This window comes from Sus scrofa, chromosome 2, assembly GCF_054392235.1.
Source record: "Sus scrofa isolate SSC_HxYL_T2T_F1_AM1 chromosome 2, Sscrofa_HxYL_maternal_Yorkshire_Landrace_v2.0, whole genome shotgun sequence".
NCBI lineage: Eukaryota > Metazoa > Chordata > Mammalia > Artiodactyla > Suidae > Sus > Sus scrofa.
The window spans coordinates 95,990,149-96,011,525 of NC_139384.1; the positions used below are offsets into that span (position 1 = coordinate 95,990,149).

General features: G+C 41.6%; 2 protein-coding genes across 4 annotated transcripts in view; one reads left to right on the forward strand and one right to left on the reverse strand.

Annotated features, from left to right (window-relative positions):
• The window catches only part of IQGAP2 (IQ motif containing GTPase activating protein 2), a 338,812-nt gene that overhangs the window by 229,684 nt on the left and 87,751 nt on the right, over positions 1-21,377 (forward strand). For all 3 annotated transcript variants that reach the window (XM_021084462.2, XM_085013875.1, XM_085013876.1), the window contains one exon: positions 5,181-5,344. In XM_021084462.2, the coding sequence (XP_020940121.2) occupies positions 5,181-5,344 (164 nt within the window). The remainder of the gene's footprint in view (positions 1-5,180; positions 5,345-21,377) is intronic.
• On the reverse strand, positions 9,937-17,475 carry F2RL2 (coagulation factor II thrombin receptor like 2). Its single transcript, XM_003123711.5, has 2 exons — positions 17,292-17,475; positions 9,937-12,483 (listed from the first exon to the last, which is right to left on the reverse strand). The coding sequence occupies exons 1-2, from the start codon at positions 17,353-17,355 to the stop codon at positions 11,411-11,413; spliced, it is 1,137 nt and encodes a 378-aa protein (XP_003123759.1). The 5' UTR covers positions 17,356-17,475; the 3' UTR covers positions 9,937-11,410.

Genomic DNA, 21,377 nt, shown 5'->3' on the forward strand with positions numbered 1-21,377 from the left:
CTAGGAACCATGAGGTTGCGGGTTCGATCCCTGGCCTTGCTCAGTGGGTTGAGGATCTGGCGTTGCCATGAGCTGTGGTGCAGTTTGCAGACGCGGCTCGGATCCTGTGTTGCTGTGGCTCTGGTGTAGGCCAGTGGCTGCAGCTCTGATTAGACCCCTAGCCTGGGAACCTCCATATGCCGCGGGAGCGGCTCAAGAAATGGCAAAAAAACAAAAAAATAATGATGATAATAATAAAAAAAATGAAATAAAATTTAAAATTCTTGAGTCATACTAGGTACATTTTAAATGCTCAGTAGCTCTTTGTGGCTAATAGCTTCCATATTGGAAAGCTCAGATAGAGAATATTTTCATCCTCACACCAGTTGGACTAGACTGACTGGAGCTTCAGTCTGCAAACACTGCAGGGAATTGTTTGGTTTTGAACCATCTCTCTTCTGGCATTCTTTACAGGGTGATAAAGTGGAATAATCTAAATAATAGAATGTATGTTCCATTCCTTTGCACGTCAGTGTTTTTTCCCGTACATTTGTACATTAAATTCTTTCAGCGCTGGTGTTCTGTGGTTCCATCATCCAATGCCTCGGCATTAATAGGTAATGAGGGTTACACTAGATATGAGCATCTCTACGGCTGCTTGTATGTCAGGTTATCTCCCTGTTTTCGTAACAGCTTTATTGACATATAATTCCTATACCATAAAGTTCACCCTTTTATTATGTTTTTATGGTGGTTTATGTATGTTTTAAAAGTTATGCATCCGTCACTACTATCTAAATTCAGAACATTTTCATAACCCCAGAAAGAAACTTCATACCCATGAGCAGTCACTCCCTATTCCCTCTCCTCCTATTCCCTGGCAATCACTAGTCTACTTTGTTTCTATGGATTTTCCTATTCTGGATATATCATATAAATAGAGTCATATAATATGGGGCCTTTTATGTCTGGTTTCTTTTACTTAGCATAATGTTTTCAAGGTTCATCCATGTTGTATCATGTATTGGCATATACTTCATATTCCTTTCTAGGTCAGGTAATATTCCATTCTGTGGATATATATTTTGTTTATTCATTTATGAGTTGATGAATATTTGGGTTGGTTTCTACTTCTTAGTTATTATAAACATTGCTCCTATAATTATTCATGTATAAGCTTTTGTGTGACCATATGGTTTCATTTCCCTTGAGTATATATCTAGAAGTGGAATTGCTGGATTACTTGGCAATTCTCTGTTTAATTTTTTTTTTTTTTTTTTTTGTCTTTTTTCTAGGGCCACACCCACGGCATATGGAGGTTCCCAGGCTAGGGGTCAAATTGCAACTGTAGCTGCCAGCCTACACCACAGCCACAGCAACGCCATATCTGAGCCCTGTCTGCGACCTACACCACAACGCTTGGCAACGCTGGATCCTTAACCCACTGAGCGAGGCCAGGGATGGAACCCCCAACCTCATGGTTCCTAGTTGGATTCGTTTCCGCTGCGCCTCGAAACATAGTAATATTTTAAGAGACTGCCTATTTGCCAAGGTGACTAGAGTTTTCCATTCCCACCAGCAATGTATGAGTATTCCAATTTCACCACATCCTCACAACAATTTTATTGTTATTTTTTAATATAGCCATCCTAGTGGGTATGAAGTGGTATTTTGTGATTTGGATTTGCATTTTTCTAATAAGGTATTGAGCATCTGTTCATGTGCCTGTTAGGTATTTGTATATCTTCTGTAAAGAAATATCTGAGGATTTCCCTCCGTGGTTCAGCGGTAATGAACCTGACTAGTATCCATGAGGATGCCAGTTCGATTCCTGGCCTTGCTCAGTGGGCTAAGGATCAGTGTTGGCATGTACTGGGGTGTAGGTTAAGAAAGTAGCTCGGATCTCACGTTACTATGGCCGTGGCATAGACTGCAGCTCCAATTAGACCTCACATTCCCATATGCTTGGGGGTGTGGCCCTAAGAAAGAAAGAAGAGAGACAGACAGACAGAAAGAAAGGAAAAGAAAGAGGGAAAGAAGGAAAGAAAGATCTGATCAGGTCCTTTATCCATTTTAAACTGGCTTTGGGGTTTTCTTTTTGATTGTTGAGTTGTAAGAGTTCCTTATAAATTTGATATGCCTGTGTATCAGGTATATGCATTTTTTTTTTCATCAGGTACAGGACTTGCAAGTATTTCTTTCATTCTTTAGGTGGTCTTCACTTTCTTTGATGATGTCCTTGGAAACAAAAGGTTTAATTTATTAATTGAGGCATAGTTGATAAACAATATTATATAAGTTACAGATGTGTGGCATGGTGATTCATAATTTTTAAAAGTTATACTCTGTGTAGAGTTAGTTTAAAAGATTGGCTATGTTGCCTGTGTTGTACAGCATGTCCTTGTAGCTTCTTTTATGCATAATAGTTTGTACCTTTTAAAGGTTTGATTTTAAAATCATCCCATGTATTCATTTCTTTTTTTATGGTTTTGGTGTTCATAGCTAAAAAGTATTGCCCAACATAAGACCGCAAAGATTTACTCTTATTTTTCTTCTGAGAGATTAATTATAGTTTGAGCTTTTATGTCTAGATCTTTGATCCATTTTGAGTTACCTCCTGGGGATGTGATGTTGGGAGACCAGCTTCATTTTTTTTTTTAAGTGATTTTTATTTTTTCCATTATAGTTGATTTATGGTGTTTGGTCAGTTTTCTGCTGTACAGCAAAGTGACCCAGTTACACAGACATATATACATTCTTTCTGTCACATTATCATGCTCCATCGTAAGTGACTAGATATAGTTGCCAGTGCTATACAGCAGGATCTCATTGTTTATCCATCCCAAAGGCAATAGTTTACATCTGTCAACTTCATTCTTATGTGTGTGAACATTCAGTTGTCTGTGCCATTTGTTATAAAAACTGTTTTTTTCCTGTTGCTTTGTCTTGTCAACCTTGGTCAAAAATCAGTTGACCATAGGAGTTCCCTTCGTGGCTCAGTGGTTAACGAATCTGACTGGGAAGCATGAAGCGGCGGGTTCGATCCCTGGCCTTGCTCAGTGGGTTAAGGATCCAGGGTTGCCATGAGCTGTGGTGTAGGTTGCAGACATGACTCGGATCCTGTGTTGCTGTGGCTCTGGCGTAGACTGGTGGCTACAGCTCTGATTAGACCCCTAGCCTGGGAACCTCCATATGCCAAGGGAGCGGCCCCAGAAAAGACGACAAAAAAGAAAAAAAAAAAAGTCAGTTGACCGTAAATGTAAGGGTTTATTTCTAAACTCTAAATTCTACTCCATTAATGTATATATATGTCTGTCTTTATGTTGATGTCATTCTTTGTCAACTATAGCTTTGTAGTAAGTTTGAAATTGGAAAGAATCTTCCTGCTGTTTTTTTCTGCCAACATTGCATTAGTTATTTCTTAATTTAAAAAAAATTGTTGCAATAACGTTGATTTATATTGTTGTGTTAATTTCTGCCGTATGGCAAAGTGGTTCATATATATATATTCTTTTTCACATTCTTTTTCATTATGCTTTATCACAGGATATTGAATATAGTTCCCTGTGCTATATAGACGTAGCTGTTGTATCCATCCTATAAATACTAGTTTGCACCTGTTAACCTCAAACTCCCAGTCCTTCCCTTCCCAACATCCCCTCCCTCTTGGCAACCACACGTGTGTTCTCTATGTCTATGAGTCTGTTTCTGTTTCATAGATGTGTTCGTTTGTGTCATATTTTAGATTCCATATGTAAGTGATATCATATATGATTTGTTTCTCTAACTTACTTCCCTTAGTATGAGAATCTCTAGGTCCATCCATGTTGCTACAAATGGCATTATTTCATTCTTTTTTGTGGCTAAGTAGTATTCACCACTTTTTTATCCATTCATCTGCCAACGGATGTTTAGGTTATTTTCATTTCTTGGCTATTGTGAATAGTGCTCCTAGGGGTGCATCTATCTTTTTTTTTTTTTTTTTTGTCTTTTTTGTCTTTTTGAGGGCCACAACTGCGGCATATGGAGATTCCTAGGCTAGGGATCTAATTGGAGCCGTAGCCGCTGGCCTATGCCACAGCCACAGCAACGCCGGATCCTTAACCCACTGAGTGAGGCCAGGGATTGAACCCGCAACCTCATGGTTCCTAGTCGGATTCGTTTCCACTGCGCCACGACGGGAACTCTGCATGTACCTTTTTGAATTACAGTTTTGCAGTTTTATAGGTACATGCCCAGGAGTGGGATTGCTGAATCATATGACAACTCTATTTTTAGTATTTTGAGGAACTTCCATACTGTTTTCCTCAATGGCTACACCAATTTATGTCCCCAGCATTGGTTATTTCTTGATCCCTTGCACTTCTATATGAATTTTGGAATTAGCTGGTCAATTTGTTCTTTTAAAAAGGCAGCTGGGATTTTGATAGGAGTTACACTGAGTCTATAGATCACTTTGAGGAGTATTTCCATTTTAACAATATTAAGCCTTTGACCCATGAACTTAGGATGATTTTTCCCTTTATTTAGGTCATCTTTTTTTCCAGGGGGGTTTCATAATTTTCGGTGTATATGTTTTGTTCTCATTTTGTTAAATGTATTCCTAAGTGTTTATTCTTTTTGTATTTGTGATATATTCATAATTGGAATCTATTACAGAATTTTCCCTTAATTTCATTTTTAGATTGCACATTGCAAGTATATAAAGATACGGTGTACTTCTTTTTTTTTTTTTTGCTTTTTAGGGCCACACTGCTGGCATATGGAGGTTCCTGGGCTAGGGGTCGAATTGGAGCTACAGCTGCCAGCCTGCACCACAGCCACAGCAACGCCAGATCCGAGCCATGTCTGTGACCTACACCACAGCTCACGGCAATGCCAAATCCTTAACCCACTGAGCGAGGCCAGGGATCGAACCCACAACCTCATGGTTCCTAGTCAGATTCATTTGCACTGTACCACAATGGGAACTCCTACAATAGACTTCTGTACTTTGATTTACTGTGAGGCCCTTGGCCTGCCTTACTTACTTGTTCTTACAGTTGTGTTTGTGTGTGTGTGTGTGTGTGTGTGTGTGTGTGTGTGTGTGTGTGTGTGTGTTCCTCCTTCCCCCTCCTCTAACACAATCTTTAGTAAAAGTGACTCTAGAAAGCTTATAATATACTGTGACTTAAAAGGAAATTTTTTTCTTCATTTTCTAGGAGTTGTAGCTGTAGGGTACATCAATGAAGCCATTGATGAAGGGGATGCTTTGAAAACCTTAGATAGTCTGCTGTTACCTACTGCAAAGATTAAAGATATAGACCCAGACTCTGCCCAGCACTACCAGGATGTTTTATACCATGCTAAATCACAGAAGTTCCTGGTAAGTCTTAGTAGGTGTGTTTCTTTTAAATGTACAGACCATGTGGGGGAGGGGGGGGAGGAGGAGGGTTTTGTTTTTTGTTTTTTTAACCCATTTTTCCTAATGCTCATAAGCTCATTGTCTATGTATGAATCAGTTTAGAAGTCAGTAGGGCTGTTATTTTCCTGGTATCCAACAGGAGGGGGAAACCAGCTCTAGAGCTGATGACTGTTTCTACTCTCTCATAAAAAACTCAATTGTGGGTGAGTTTTTGTTCACAGTTCAAATCACTGGATATTTAATGTATTCATTGCATGCCATGTATCTCGTCTGGCTGAGGAAAGGGGATCCAAGTGATACCATTTGAATGTTCTTACCTTATCCTCAAGATGCTTGGAAACTTACTAAGGCAGTGGGCATTCTCATGTAGAATGGTTAAATAGCAGTGGAGGTGAGTATGTGACAATGTATCAAACAAGGACTGCTCATTGTGGCCTGGGATTGCTTGGACTGGAATCCTAGAAGTTGGCATGGCGTTAGAACAGGAACTGCTCCTGACGGATAAGGAAGAGTTGGTTAGGTGGGTGAGAAGCAGGATGATGTAGGCAGATGATGGCAGGGCTGGGGGTTACCAGCTTGGTTCTAGGCATGGGAGGAAATTGACCTGGCCAGGTCCCGTTGAAGAGCAGAGGGTTTTTTCTGGTTGTAAAACTCGTACTGTTGTTTTGAGGCATCCCACAGATACTGGCCACTATTGGAAGAGCTGAGTGGAGAGGCCTTTATGACCTGTCACCTGATGCTAGCAAGTGGTCCTAGCCACTTATAGCTGCTGTGTCCCCAGGTGCAAGTCCAACCTGAAAGGGATGGGGATGTCCTTTGTACAGGTCTTTAGAACCCAGAAAGTGCCTCATCTGGAGCAGGAGAAACATTTTTGTTTCAAGCAAATATTTATTGAGCACCTACTATTTGCCAAGCAGAATATTAGGTACTCTACATCTATTATCTCATAGAATCCTCATAATAACTCATAACGGCCCTATGAATCATTGTCTTCTTATGGATAATGAAATGAAGTCTAAGTAAACTGCCCAAAGCTAGCCAAAAAGGTCATTAGTTCTGAATTAGTCTCATTCAGAAACATATATTATTGTGCATTAAGGCGGGTGGAAAAACATGTTTATTACAGCATTGTTTATAATAGGAAAAAACCCCAAAACAATCTAAATGTCCATCAAGAAGAGGCTAGTTAACTTGCAGTGTATCCATATGGTGAAATACTGAGTGGGCATCAGAAAGAATGAGTTGATCTATATTGGACAATTTTTAATATGGATATTGCTAAATATAAAAAGCAGGCTTCCACACACATAGAAATGGGATATGTGTATATATGCTTATATGTGCATGAAATATTTCTGGCAGGTGAAGTGGAAGGCTGGTGTATATGGGACTTCTTTTTCACTCTCTTTTTATACTGTTTGGATGCTTTCATTTTTTTTTTTTACAGAGTACACATTTTCCATACTCAATGTTGTTCAACTTTCAAAATACAATGTAAACAACCCGCAAAAGGCCAGTAACTTCTCTAGTTTCTGGAACAGGAACCTACTGTTCCAATACAGGTGTTCCCTTCAAAGCAGCTAACTTCAACTCAAGTCCTTAGAAATATTTTAACATAATCTAGTCTCCAAGAATATACAGAAGTGATTGTCTCTGGAGAGGATAATTGAATGGCTAGGGAAAAAGATACATACATATTCCTACTCAACATTCTGTGATAACCTATATGCAAAAAGAATTTGAAAAGGAACGGATATGTGTGTGGGTATAACTGAGTCACTTTTTTGTACAGAAGAAGATCTTTCTGAATCTTTTAAATTTTGCATCACCTATACTTATGCAAAAAAAAATTAATAAATAAAAATTCAAGAGTTCCTGCTGTAGTGCATTGGGTTAAGAATCCAACTGCAGCTGCCTGGGTTGCTACAGAGGCAGGCACGGGTTCAGTCCCACGCCCACTGCAGTAGGTTAAAGGATCTGGCGTCACTGCAGCTGTGGCTCAGAGTCAAGCCCTGGCCTGGAAATTTGCATTTGCCATGGGTGCGACCATAAGAATTAAATATTTAAAAAGTGCTTAAGTAATGTAGCTTGTATTACTGTGGACACCTCTGGCTGCCACCCAGGTAAGTGGGTGGCGAGGGATGTCCTTGTCACAAGGTATGTACTAGACACAGCTGCTCCATCCACATGTTGGGATCTTTTGGGTGCAGGATGGAGATAGATGTGGGTTTCTCTCTGCTCACAGCCACTTGGGGGTTTGTTGTTGAGGGGAGACTGACTCCACAAACCTTTCATAGGCAGGCAGTGGAGGTCCTCTCCTGTTAGCCCAATCCAAAGGCTCTAGATCAAGGTGGAACTCCAAGCCGCTCTCCAGGGCACTCCAAGCCTCGCCAGGGTGTCAGTGCTCTGCCGCCTCGCTCTTAGGCATCATCCCTAAGTGCAAAAGCAGTGCTTTAATTATGTAATTAGAGTATTGGATGTGAGCCTAGGGATCTGGGTTAGACCTCAAACAGGAAACTCCTTTTGGCCTATAAAGTCTTTTGACAATAATTAAGAGATTAAAAACACTATAGTTCCAAGCAATGAATCTGATGTGGCCAAGTTGCTATTCTTAAACACATATTTTATTTCTCTGCCCATTAATTTTAAGACTTTGTTTTTTCTCAGCCTCTTCTCTTTGCTGGGGGTGGGGGGGGCGGGGGAGTCTGACTCTGTTATTTGATGGGGTCTCCGTGCTTTTTTTTTAACCTCTGCTGTTGTGATACCTGGAAATTTTCAGTTGTATTTTTATTTTATTTTTTAATTTTTTTATTATTTATTTTTGTCTTTTTTTTTTTTTTTTTTTTGTCTTTTTGCCTTTTCTAGGGCCACACCTGCGGCATATGGAGGTTCCCAGGCTAGGGGTTGAATCGGTGCTGTAGCCACCAGCCTATGCCAGAGCCACGGCAACGCAGGATCCGAGCCTTGTCTGCAACCTACACCACAGCTCATGGCAACGCCGGATCCTTAATCCACTAGAGCAAGGCCAGGGATCGAACCCGCGACCTCATGGTTCCTAAGCAGATTCATTAACCACTGAGCCATGATGGGAACTCCCTCAGTTGCGTGTTTAATGGGACTACTCCTGTGCCTTGCTTTCCAAAAGTCTGACCTTCAAGAATAATAGAAGTAAGTTACATTCCTGGTATTATCAATGTAAAAAGTATACAGCGATTCAAAGTCACAGTGGATAACATCTTAATAAAATGCTTAGTTTTATCAAAGATTGAGGACAGTCATGTAAGTTAGTAAGAATTCTTGGTCTTCATTAACAGTATTACAAGTATAACCTTCTGTAGGCCCCAGATTCCTTCCATCTCTTGTGGGAAAAGGCTGAGTAGTGGGCATGGTGGCATATACTTACCAGAAAACACACTTTCTAGATCTATTCAATAGAGGCATACATATGAACTGTCAGCTTTTTTTTTTTTTTTTTCAATGCCAGCATGTGGAAGATCCCAGGCTAGGGATTGAATCTGAGTCTGTGACCTATACCATAGCTGCAGCAACGCTGGATCCTTTAACGTGCTGTGTCAGGCCAGGGATCCAGTCTGCACCTCCACAATGACCTGAGCTACTGCAGTCAGGTTCTTAACCCACAGTGCCACAGCGGGAACTCCCTGTGAGCTATTTTTAAATTTTTGCTTTTTAGGCCTGCATCCACGGCATATGGAAGTTCCCAGGCTAGGGATTGAATCAGAGCTATAGCTGCTGCTGGCCTGTGCTGCAGCCGCAGCAATGCAGCATCCGAACCACCTCTGTGACCTCCACCACAGTTCACGGCAATGCCAGATCCTTAACCCACTGAGTGAGGCCAGGGATCAAACCTGCATCCTCATGGATACAGGTTGGGTTTGTAATCCACTGAGCCACAAGGGAAACTCCCCTTGTGAGCTATTTTTAAATGGAAGTCTTTGCTTGATAATTTTAGGGGGGAAATGAATTATATCGTACCCAAGGTTCTCTTTCACTCAAATGCATACTTACTGCATAAAAATTGTGATTTTAACAAATGAATATTTGTCAGATTTTTTCTGTAGTTAAAACTGTATTATATAGTTGATGACTTTGCAGAAACCAATTCCTTCCATTGGAGTTTTGTTTTGTTTTGTTTTGTTTGTCTTTTGTCCATTTAGGGCTACACTGCGACATACGGAGGTTCCCAGTCTAATCAGAGCTGTAGCCGCCGGACTACACCACAGCCACAGCAACACCAAATCTGAGCCTCATCTGTGACCTACACCACAGCTCAAGGCAGTGCCAGATCCTTAACCCACTGAGCGAGGCCAGGAATTGAACCTGCAACCTCGTGGTTCCTAGTCAGATTCCTTTCTGCTGTTCCACGACGGGAACTCCTGAAGTTTTTGTTATCTTGAAATTTTAGATTCGTTTTTCTTGCTTGCTTTAGTGTTTAACCTTATTTTTACTTTTCACCTAAAGACACAGATACTGTAAATGTGAGTATTTTTGCATTTTTAACCCAAGTCCAATGAAATAGGACTGCACACTCAAAATTAGTCATTTTAAAATGTTTTTATTGTTTTGATGGGCACTACAGAGTATATGATCAATGCACATTCCTACAGACTTGAAAATTCATCCCACAGCCCTCATGCCCTTAGCCACTAATATTCCACCTCCTGTCTAATCTCTAAGCTAAGAGAAGTATAGTCATTTACCTACAGGAATATACTGGGCATTTATAACAAAATATCCTTTCCCCACTAAAAACTATGTATAAGGACAGAAATAATGGAGCCATTACTTTAAACTTCTAAATGAGCTCATGAGTATATTCTTAGCTTTTTTTTTTTAACATGGCCAACCAAGAGTAATGCCATGCCACGTCCTGTGGAATATCTTGCTTTCTCAGTATGAATCTAATTGGCTTCCATGCTCTTTAGATTCTTTGGACCTTTATTCTTTCATTCATTCACCCACATGTGCAAAGCATGGAGCTGGGCCACTCAGACCCTCAGAAGAATTGAGCCTGGCATTGCTACAAGAAGCTTGCAGAAGAGAGACGACATAGCCTTTCTCCACTACACAAGGTGCTCAGTGAGCATTTGTGGAGCTAACGTGTATATAAATGGACTACATTAAAATGCCATAATACAAATACCAAAAAGTACCTTGAAAATTCAGATGAGAAAAATGAACTCCTGGCCTGAGTTAAGGAAGAACAGTCCTTTGAGGACTTCAAGAGATGGAAAGGATTAAAGCAATCATGTTCGAAATAACTTTCCAGTTAGAGGCAGGGGCCAAGTGAGAAGTCTAGATTACAGCACAGCAAGGAACTCAGCCGGTGCCTACAGCATGTGCAGGGTTTACTGGGAAATAAAGTTGTCGTGTCAGCCCTGAGTGCTAAGCTAAAGATTTATAATGTATTCCAAGGTGATGGAGAGTCAGTGGAGGTGTATTATCTTGGGGGCCTTGAGTGATGTATTTGAGGAAGATTAGTCTGGCAGTGGCCTGACAAGTGGACGATGGGCTGGCAGTGATGAGAATGATTAGAAAGCAAAGGTGGGGCGAGGATAACAGACCCTTGTAAGAGACATTAGTCAGCCGATGAGGGAGCATCAGCATGAGAGTTGAAGGAGGCAGAATTAAAAATGACACCAGCTTCTAAAAACTGAAGTCTTAACTACTCCCCATGCTGCACCCTCACCCTTTGTTCCATCTTCCACCTCCAGATCATCTAGACCAGAAACTCTTAGAAGTTGGGAAGATGGAGATTTAAAAAACTCGAAGTGCCAGTCAAGCAACTAGGTCACTTGCCCTAAAGAGAGTAGTGTTATCTTTTCTCCTGCATTGACATTCTTAAAGTACTTCTAGTGCTTTTTTTTTTTTCCAACTTAGTGCTTTTGTAAGGTTTTATTTTGAAGCATTATTTCATGGGGGCTCAAAAAGGGGTCTAGAGAATAGAGTTCCTTGCACTCGGCATATATGACCTCTATGTATGTTTCCGCAAACAGCTTTCCTTGTTCTCTACGATGCTTTCACCATTGTAAGGTAAGCAGTGGAGTGATCTGTGATTTTTGACATGAGAAAATACAGGAATGGATCGAGGCAACTATTCAAGCTACCGAGGCACAAAGCGATGAGATAGATAAAGTATAAGCCGTCAGTGTTGTTGTAGTAGTAGTTTGCATGGTGAATAATAAGTGTGATATTGCTTGGAGCAAAGCAAATGGTAAAAATCACAAGAACGAGGAGACTTACCCTAACATACCACAGCCATCTACGATCGTATGCATTAAGCGTCCGAATGATGGCTGTGTAGCAGTAGATAATGACCAGAAATGGAATTAAGAATCCAAAGAATGCCAAGGAGATGAAGTAGTAGAGTTGGAAGGGAGAGGAGGACTCGCAGGTGTTGTGGACATCGTGGCAGGTGGTGATGCCCTGCTGGACAAGATAGTACTCCTGCTTCAGGATGAACAATGGCAGCATATATAAGAACACTGTTACCCACACCAGTCCACACGTTAGCAAGGCATAGGTGCGCTTGGGCAGCCCCCGGTAAGTGAAAGGATGGACAATGGCCAGGTAGCGGTTGATACTGATGCAGGCGAGGAGCAGAATGGAACAGTACATGTTGCCGTAGAAGATAACGGTGGTGGCCCGACACATGACTTCTCCAAACACCCAGTTGTTCCCATTGAGATGGTAAGCTATTCTAAAGGGCAGCGTAACACAGAAAAGAAAGTCTGCGATGGCCAGGTTGGTGTAGAAGATGGTCATACGGATGGATCTGGTCCGGAAGAAGAGCATCCACAGGGTTACTGCATTGGCTGGCACACCTACCGCAAACACCAGGATGTAGATGGCAGGTATCAGCTTGGTACTTAAGGAGCTGCTCAGGTACCCCATGGTAGCGTTATTCACATGGAGATTTGAAACACTTTCTTCAGGGCACTTAATTTTTATGGGTGTGGTGGTTCCTGTCCAGCCTTCTATGTCAGAAAAGGGGAACTCTTCAAAAGAATCTGGAGGAGCTCCACGGAAGGTCTTAATAGGTAAGGTTGGCTCTTCCAAGTTGTCTGCATCATATTCCATGCCTGTAATGGAAAAGAAGTTTTAATATATGATTTGTTGCTGAGGCATATCTATGATTCAGGAGACAATGAAAATGCCTTATGCTACATAATTTCTGTCATAGTAGAATTTAGGGTCATGTTTATTTAAAAAAAAATCATTATAGGAGAATGCATTTAGTGTATATCTTATGCCCCCGTACCACATTAGCCCATGTAGGAACACAGACTAGATGACAGCTCCTTGCATGTAAAGAGTTTATAACGCTCTAAGAGGAAGCAAAAATAGCACATCAGACCATTATCGGCTGACGTCATATTGACTATAATCTGTATAGGCATTTAAATGATAATTAATAGATTTAGATGACTGAGCAAAATGTCAAGGAAAAGATGAAAAGAGCAAAGCTGAGTGAAATTCATAAAGAGATGAGATTTAATAAAACAATAAGATCCTGGTAGGTGATAGATGGGCAAAAGCATTGTGTAGGCTGGCATGAGATCTGGGACTGTCAGATCAGTTGATTCAACAAATATTTATTGCATACTTATATGCCAGTGATGTATAGTTTTAAATAAAAACCATCCCTGTCTTCCCCTCTCAGACTAATGGAGACGATACACAGAAACACATTGTCTCATACAAATAAGGTGCCTCTGAAACTGTCCTAAGAAATCACATGGCTATTCATAGATGTTGGGGTTGTACACAGAACTGAGCAGCAGGATGGCTTTGGGGGTAGAAAGCATGATGGCTCCCCAAGGATTCTATCTGCTAATGCCTAGAACCTGTAAATATGTTCCCTCATATGGCAGAAGGGATTTTGCAGATGAGCTTCAGGGTACTGAGATTGAATTAGTATCCTGGATTGGCCAGTGGGCCAGTGTAACTGTAAGACTCCTTTTAAAAGGAGAAGGCAACAGGGTCAAAATCAGAGATAACAAAGAGTTCCTTGGTGGCCTGGTGGTTTGGGATTCAGCATTGTCACTGCTGTAGCTCTGGTTCCATCCCTAGCCTGGGAACTTTTGTATGTCATGGGCGTGGCCAAAAAAATTCAATGGAAAAATAATTTTGGAGTTTTTTGGTGACCAAGTGGTTAAGGATCCAGCGTTGTCACGGCTGTGGCTTGGGTCACTGCTGTGGTGCAGATTTGCCGGAACTTCTGCATGTCGTGGCTGTGGCCAAAAAAAATTGGAGACAGTGGAAAATGCACTACTGGCTTTGAAGGTTAAAGAAGGAGCCCTGAGCCAAGGAATGCACATGCTTCTCCAGGCTGACAATAGCAAGAAAACAGATTCTCCCCTGGAGCATGCAGAATGAACCCAGCCCTGCCAACACCCTGATTTTAGGACCTCCAGAAATATAATAGATCTATGTATTTCAAGCTAGGTTTGTGGAAATTTGTTACAGCAGCAATAGGAAACTAATATAACCATGATTTGATGGGTGCTTAAGATGGCATTGGTGACAGTAGAGAATATACTAAAAAAGTAAAAAATTAGAAGCAAGGGGGCCTGATCTGGAGGCTACCATAGTCCTTTAAACTCAAATTGGTGGGTCACAGAACTAGAGCAGTGGCAGTGGAGAGGTGGGGATGAACACGCGAGACTCTTTAACAGGGGCTCAAGGGGACTTGGCATCTGGTTAACTCTGGAGACAGTGCAGGAGGAGCAGGAAGCAAAAATGACTTGGAGGTTTGTACCCTAGATGACCTGAAGGAAAAGACAATGGATTGTGGGATGGAGCAGGGGGCGAGGAGCATGAAACACAGCTAAGATCTCAGTTTTGAGCCTTCCTCAATTGAATTGCTGGTGCGATATTAGTATGTAAAATGTCACAGGACTTAAATGTAGAGTCCAAAATTTCAGGAGCCCAAATGAGAGATGTGGGTTTTCTAGTCTGTGTAGAGAATGTGGTTTGATTTAGAAGAAATGGCCGAGCGCCCTGGGGAAAGATGTGAGAAGAACCCAAAGGCAGACCGGAGGGGAAGTGCCAGATTTTAAGGGGAAAGGAGGCAAAGAAAGAAAAATCAGAAGAGGAAATTAATAAGCTGATCTCAGGAGTTAGAAATGGGGGGGGGATAGAAACACAACTACATACTATAAATATTTGGGACTACGTGGCATGTTGATTTCAAAAACAAACCTTAACACACCTGCTTATCATTATGTAATTTTCCATAAATTAATCCTTGATAAGAAGAGAAAGTAGGTCCTCTCAAATGTCTGATACCTTAAGATGGGCTTTTATGCCAAATATAAACTTAATACTTGTCGATTTAAAATGCCATTGTTCTGCCAGTTACGCCTTTCCCCTTGACCTCTGAATTCCTGCGTGTCAGATACTTGAGGTTAGTGTTTAGTAACCTGGTTCTCACTCAAAGCCAGTTTCTTCCTGCTTTAATCTCTACCACTTCGCCCCCGAGGGGGAAATCACAGCCTCCTTCATATGCTTGAGATTGCACAAACCGAATTCAGGTTGTAATGCAGAGGGAGAGCATTGCCTCAACAAGCAAGGACAGGGAGGTATTGAGGTGTCAGTTAAGGGAAGAAGGAAGCTTAGAGAAAAGGAAAGAAAAATCCGGGACGTGGCTTTCTCCTGTGCCTGTGTGCAGAGGTGAACCTAGAAGGCGTGTGTGACCCTTGAGCTCAATCACTCGAGTCCTTCGGCCCACTTGGGCATTTTGGAATGTTCTCGCCTCTGACATCACCCAAAGAGAAGTGCCTTTACGGACAGAAACAGCTGGAACATGGCACAGCTGACAAACATGCTGTTATGAGTTATGTCCTTTCAAGATCTGATAAGAGAACTGTTGAAACCTAGTGTTTGACAGTTTTCTGAAAATTCCAATGCTTGAGGGAGATGTCATGCCTGCAAACATGCCCCACTGTGACTCCATGAACAAGCCTTGATTCCATTTCCGTGCGAATTCTGACTCTGTTCAGCTTGAATAAGTTTATTTATTCCTTAGGGCTTAGTTTTGCCAAAGAAATAATTCTCATCAAATTATATTTATATTTTTTAATGTATTTGAGGGTTTTTGTTTGTGGTTTATGGCCTCACCCACGGCCTATGAAACTTCCTGGGCCAGGAATCGAATCGACCTATGCCACTGCTGTGGCAACACCAGATTCTTTACCCCACGGCACCGGGGCAGGGAGCCAACCCACACTGCCGCAGAGACAATGCCAGATCCTTAACCTGCTGTGCCACAGCGGGAACTCCTTGTTTGAGTTTTTTATATGGGTTTCCATTTGGCCTGATGTTTCTGAAATAGTTTTCAACCTGGGAAAAGGCCTTGGAGAGGGACTGTTCCAAAGGGAACAGACTTCAGCCGCTAGATAACAGATAACGGGTCCTTCACATTTCTCCCCAACTCCCATCAAAGAAAGCAAATTCCCTACCTCTCACTTTGTCACCTTTTATTTTTTTATCTTAGGATTTTTTTTTAGTGAAGTATAGTTAATTTACAGCGTCAGCTTCAAGTATACAACGAAGTGACTCCGTTATAGACTGCTTTTCAGATTCTTTTCTATTCTAGGTTATTACGGAACATTGAGTAGGCCTCCCTGTGCTATACAGTAGGTCCTTGTTGTTTATCTCTTTTATACAGAGTAGTGTGTATATGTTAATTCCAAACCTCTCGTTTATCTCCCTCACCTGCCATGCCCTGACTCAGTCACCTTTTATTATTTATTTATTTGTCTTTTTAGGGCTGCACCTGAGGCATATGGAGGTTCCTAGGCTGGGGGGTTGAATCGGAGCTACAGTTACCAGCCTACGCCACAGCCACAGCACCATCGGATCCAAGCCGCGTCTGTGACCCACACCACAGCTCATAGCAACGCCAGATCCTTAACCCACTGAACAAGGCCAGGGATCCAATCTGTGTCCTCACGGATCCTAGTCAGATTTGTTTCCACTGAGCCATGATGGGAACTCCCTTAGTCCCCTTTTAAATTCCCCCTTTTACATTCATCAAACCCCCACCAGCGCCTTGAAGAACTGCCTCCGCAAACCTCTTTTCTTTTACTACGCTTCATTTTGGTCTGTCCACTCCCAGAAAGAACACTCGCTTATCCTGTCTATAAATCCCACACAAGCTACTGCTCTCTGCTGGTTCTCTTAACCCTTTCCTTCAGCCATCTCAGAGATCCCTCCTTTATAGAGGCTTGTTTTTTGTTTAATTTTGGGTTTCCCCCTTTCATTGGCAGTTCTTTGCTTCAGCTCTCCCACTCCCAAAATGTTGACTAGAGTAGGACCCCAATAGTGAGAGGGTTGTGAATGCCCCATCACAAGTTAATTAATTTTAGAGCAAATGGGAGATGATGGGCTAACACTGTATTGAGTGAAATAGGAAATGCATATTTCTTTTGGGAAACTAATTCATTAGCATCGCTGCTTATTGAAAACAGACCACTCAGTCTTTCTGGGCGCATTCTTGTTTCCTGCATTTGTGGCTCGCCAGGAAGTATAAACAGGATTTTTAAAGATCTCTTTTAAAAAATATTATCTTTGCCAAATCAGAGGAAAGTCTTAGAAAATCAAAACCTTTTAAAGAGCATTGATTCTTGACTTAATTGAAGCGATCTAAAGTCTTGACTATGCCACCAGTTTTTAAATATCCGCAGAGAACACATCATCTTCAACGATATTGGAAGAGTGAACAAACAACAGCTTTTTTCTTCCACGATTCCCCCTTTTAATAACCAAGCTCAAACCCCACCTTTTGGGGATGCAGTTTGTGTGAAGTGCAAAGGAGGTTAGATTCGTGGACCTGACTCTTGGGACACAAACCAGCACCCCCACTCCACCCCATAAGAAAGCTTACCGCTCTGACAGGAAGTGGGCGACAGAAGCAGTGCGCCAACCGCTGCCACGATGACGGCTTTCATCCTGAGGATTTGAGTCTCGTGTCTCAAATGTGTCAAAGTAGGACGCTTTCACCCAAGTTCCATGTGTCGGCACCGACGGGAAACCTGGTTGTCTCTGTGGAAGCGTGTTCTGTGCTCTACACAGACAGGAAGCTTGCCCGGGTCCTCTGCAGGGAAAGGGTGTGACAGCACTCATGTTTCAGTGTGCATGACTCAGGCTGAGCCTCGGAGCATGTTACGTTATCCCCAGACAAGGAAGGTCATTTAACTCTTCCCCACCCCTGCTACTTCATGTGGGTAGGTGCTGTCATTCCCGCCCAGTGTATATGTGTGCCCTGAGTGCTGCAAATAATTACAGTCCTTTACAGCCACAAGCTGGAAATAGATCTGAGCAGCAGTTAGAGTTAAATCTGTCTCGTGTCTCATTTTTCCCTGTTGAGAAGTTCCTGAGTGTAATTTCTACTTAGTAATTGAGCCGTCAGAAATTATCCTTTCCTTTTGTCCTTCCAACTATTTCAAATCTTAATCCTTACACTCATTACGTCGTTGTAAACTAAATGAATCATGGAAAGCCAACTTTTTAAAAAGAAGTTAAGACTGTTGTAAGAGCCTGTTGACTTTGAAAATTCTTCATCAGTGTCACATTGGTCTGAATTTGTTGTCGGGGCTTGGCCAGCACTTGGTTTCATGATGTTTTGTTTTACCATAGCTCAACATATTCTGAGCTGTTTAATAATGCTATAGTGTCAGATAACTAGGGCCCCCCCAAAAAACACTGTTTGTTTAAACTAAAATCACAATACGGCATTAAAACACAGAGGACTCCCTTTATCTCGTGGGTATTGATAAGCAGGTTTACAATAAGCTTTTTTTGTTAATAGTAAAATTTACATAATATAAAATTTACCATCTTAATCATTATTAAATGTACAGTCATGTTAAGTAAACTCACATTGTTGTGTAACATGTATGCTTTTATGAGTAGATATATTCTGGAGGATATAATTTAATGTGTGGTGTTTAAAAAGTTATAAAATTTTTTCCTATAATTAATGAATCTTAAATGCTGAGCCAGACATCCCAATAACCTGTTGACTATAAAATGCAGCAAGGGAGTTCCCTTCGTGGCTCAGTGGTTAAGGAACCCGACTAGGAACCATGAGGTTGCAGGTTCCATCCATGGCCTTGCTCAGTGGGTTAAGGATCTGGCGTTGCCATGAGCTGTGGTGTAGTCACAGACATGGCTCAGATCTGGTGTTGCTGTGGCTGTGGCATAGGCTGGTGGCTACAGCTCCACTTAGACCCCTAGCCTGGGAACCTCCATATGACGTGGGTGTGGCCCTGGAAGAGACAAAAAATAAGTAAATAAATAAATAAAATGCAGCAAGAATCAGAAAATGCACATTTTGTGAGACTTAAGGGAAGGCAGGAAAAAGGCAGGAAGAAATTGATGTATGTAAACTTTTCACTCCTTGATTAAATTACATCACTCTGTGAGTTTTACAATCAAAAGTCACTGTTTAATGTATCAACAAAATAATACATGGTAGCAGAAACTGGAATAGAATGCTATTTTATTTTAGAAATAATAACGAAAAAAACCACAAAACACTCAAGAGACAGTACTTTTTTGTTAATTTATAATTTCCTAGGAATCATCTAAGTTTAGGACTGTATTACTTGATTTACAGATGGCCTACTTTCTGTTAAGTTAATCCATATGCAATTCCTATGTTGCACCTGGCTGTTTAATTGGAGGTAGAACTGTGGCCATGCTGTAAATATCCTATTTTCCAGGCTTCTAGTGAGCAGTTGAAAGAGAGACCTTAAGCTGGTAGGATTTAGTTTTTACTCTTGGTTTTTGCATTTAACTCCAGCAACTGTTGACTTAAATTACTTTGTTTACAAAGTCTCTCTTTGGTTCGGCTTACAGAGTTAATACTTTCAGCTTTGGAGTGGGATTCTAACTTCCTTCTCATCTGGGTACAAGTTTATATGGCGCTTCTTCTACACTGATAAGTTATGACAGAGTTTGGTAAATAGCCTTCCAAAAAAAAACAGAGAAAGGAGTTCCCTGGTGGCCTAGGGGTTAAGGAGCTGGCATGTCTCTGATGTGGTGTAGGTTTGATCCCTGGCCCAGGAACTTTCAAATGCTGAGGGCATTTCAAAAAAACTTTCCAAAAAATCAAAAAAACAACTGAGAAAGACAGAAATGAACTTACGTGGAGCTTAGTTTTTAGGCTGAACTTTGGGAAGTGTTTGGGTTCTCTTTGGGTTAGAAACAGAAAAAATACTTCCTGCTCCCATCTCTTCATTCCTCCTAAAGTTTTCCACTCCCCATCTTTGTTCCCTGTTGAAAACCCCCACATCCATTCTGCCAAGAAATGGAGACTCTTAGTAGCTCATGGCTGCCATGGCAGATCTGATCTCAGAAGCAGGAACCAAGCCTTCCTCAATGGACTTTGTTAGCCTGGAGGCTACAAGATGAAATAACAGCTATTTTGTCTCATTTTCAGAGCCCTTTCCACATTTATTATCCCCTGGTGGACTCTGAAGGAAATAGGGTTGGAGCCTGCCAGAGAAGCTGGTCAATGCTATTTCTCCTTCCTACCCCAGTCCATCTTGAGTCCTAAATGATGTAGTTGGTTCATCACGGCTCCATTGCGCTACCTTCTGTCCATCATGTCTTGCTTTTAGGCTATCATACCCAATACTTATACCTACAAATGGGCGAATATTGTCTCTTTTTTTAAGTGGAATATCTTATCTTCTCTAAAAATATTTAATTTCTACTGAAAATAAAATTTACATTAATCTTAGACAAGTGCCTATGAAATGCAGTTACTGTCTGGAAGTTATGTTTAATTACAATATATGCCCGCACCACATTTATAGTAAAATCATCAGAATCGACCCCAAAGTAAGAATAATAGCTCAATACCTTTTCATTGCTGCTCCCACTTCCTTACTGAAGCTCTCCTTAACTACTTAGTCTTTTCTCTCCCGGCAACTCAACACTCCTACTATAAATTAATTTCTTCATGGCCATTTCTAGATTGTGTATCTATAGTGAACAGTGTACTGATCACATTGTATTATAATTGTTAGATGCATCGGTCTCATTTACTAAACTGTTGGCTCCTCGAGGGCAATCACTGTTTCTGTTTGAATATTTTCATTCTTATTTTTGTCCCTTGTTTGATAAATGTCACCTATCCTTGTTTCCCACAAATTACAAGTATCCCAGGGCACACTCGGTCACCTTGGGAACCACAGTTACTGAGTGATTGGAGGAGAGGGTATTTGATTGACTAGGGTAGCCGGAGAAGGCTTTTTTGGGAGAAGGTGGCATTTGAATTGAGGCCTGAATGATCAGAAGAAACCAACAGCTGTGCAGCTGGGGTCGAATGGTGTTGTCTGAGGGAGGCTGGTGTGAAGGTCTGGAATGGGGTGGAGAAGAGTGAGGGGAAGCCAGAGGGGTCAGCAAGGCCAGATCACCAGATCCCCAAGTCCATGGGAAGAGAGTGTTGTGTCCCTTGAACTGCTGGAGAAAACCTCAACCTCTGAAGAAGTTGACGTCGTGGGATGGGATCTCACTTTCGAAGGGGTCATCTGATTTTCTGTAAAGGACCACTGTCATCAAAGCCAAACGTGGGAGCAGTGAAAGCAAATAGGAGATGGATGCAGCTCTCCTGGGAAAGAGGATGGTGGGCTGGACAAAAGGGGCAGCCAGGGGGAAGGGAGAACTGGTCTGATTTGGAATCTGTTTCATCAGTAGCTTGTACGGTACGTGTCAGTACTTGGTAGTTGCTAAGTAAGAGTTTGTGGAAGTTATATTAAAATTCCTCCTGAGGAGTTCCCATCGTGGCACAGTGGAAACCAATCTGACTAGGAACCATGAGGTTACAGGTTCGATCCCTGGCTTCACTCAGTGGGTTGAGGATCTGGCATTGCCATGAGCTGTGGTGTAGGTCGCAGATGCGGCTCGGATCTGGAGTTGCTGTGGCTGTGGTGTAGGCTGGCAGCTGTAGCTCTGATCGGAC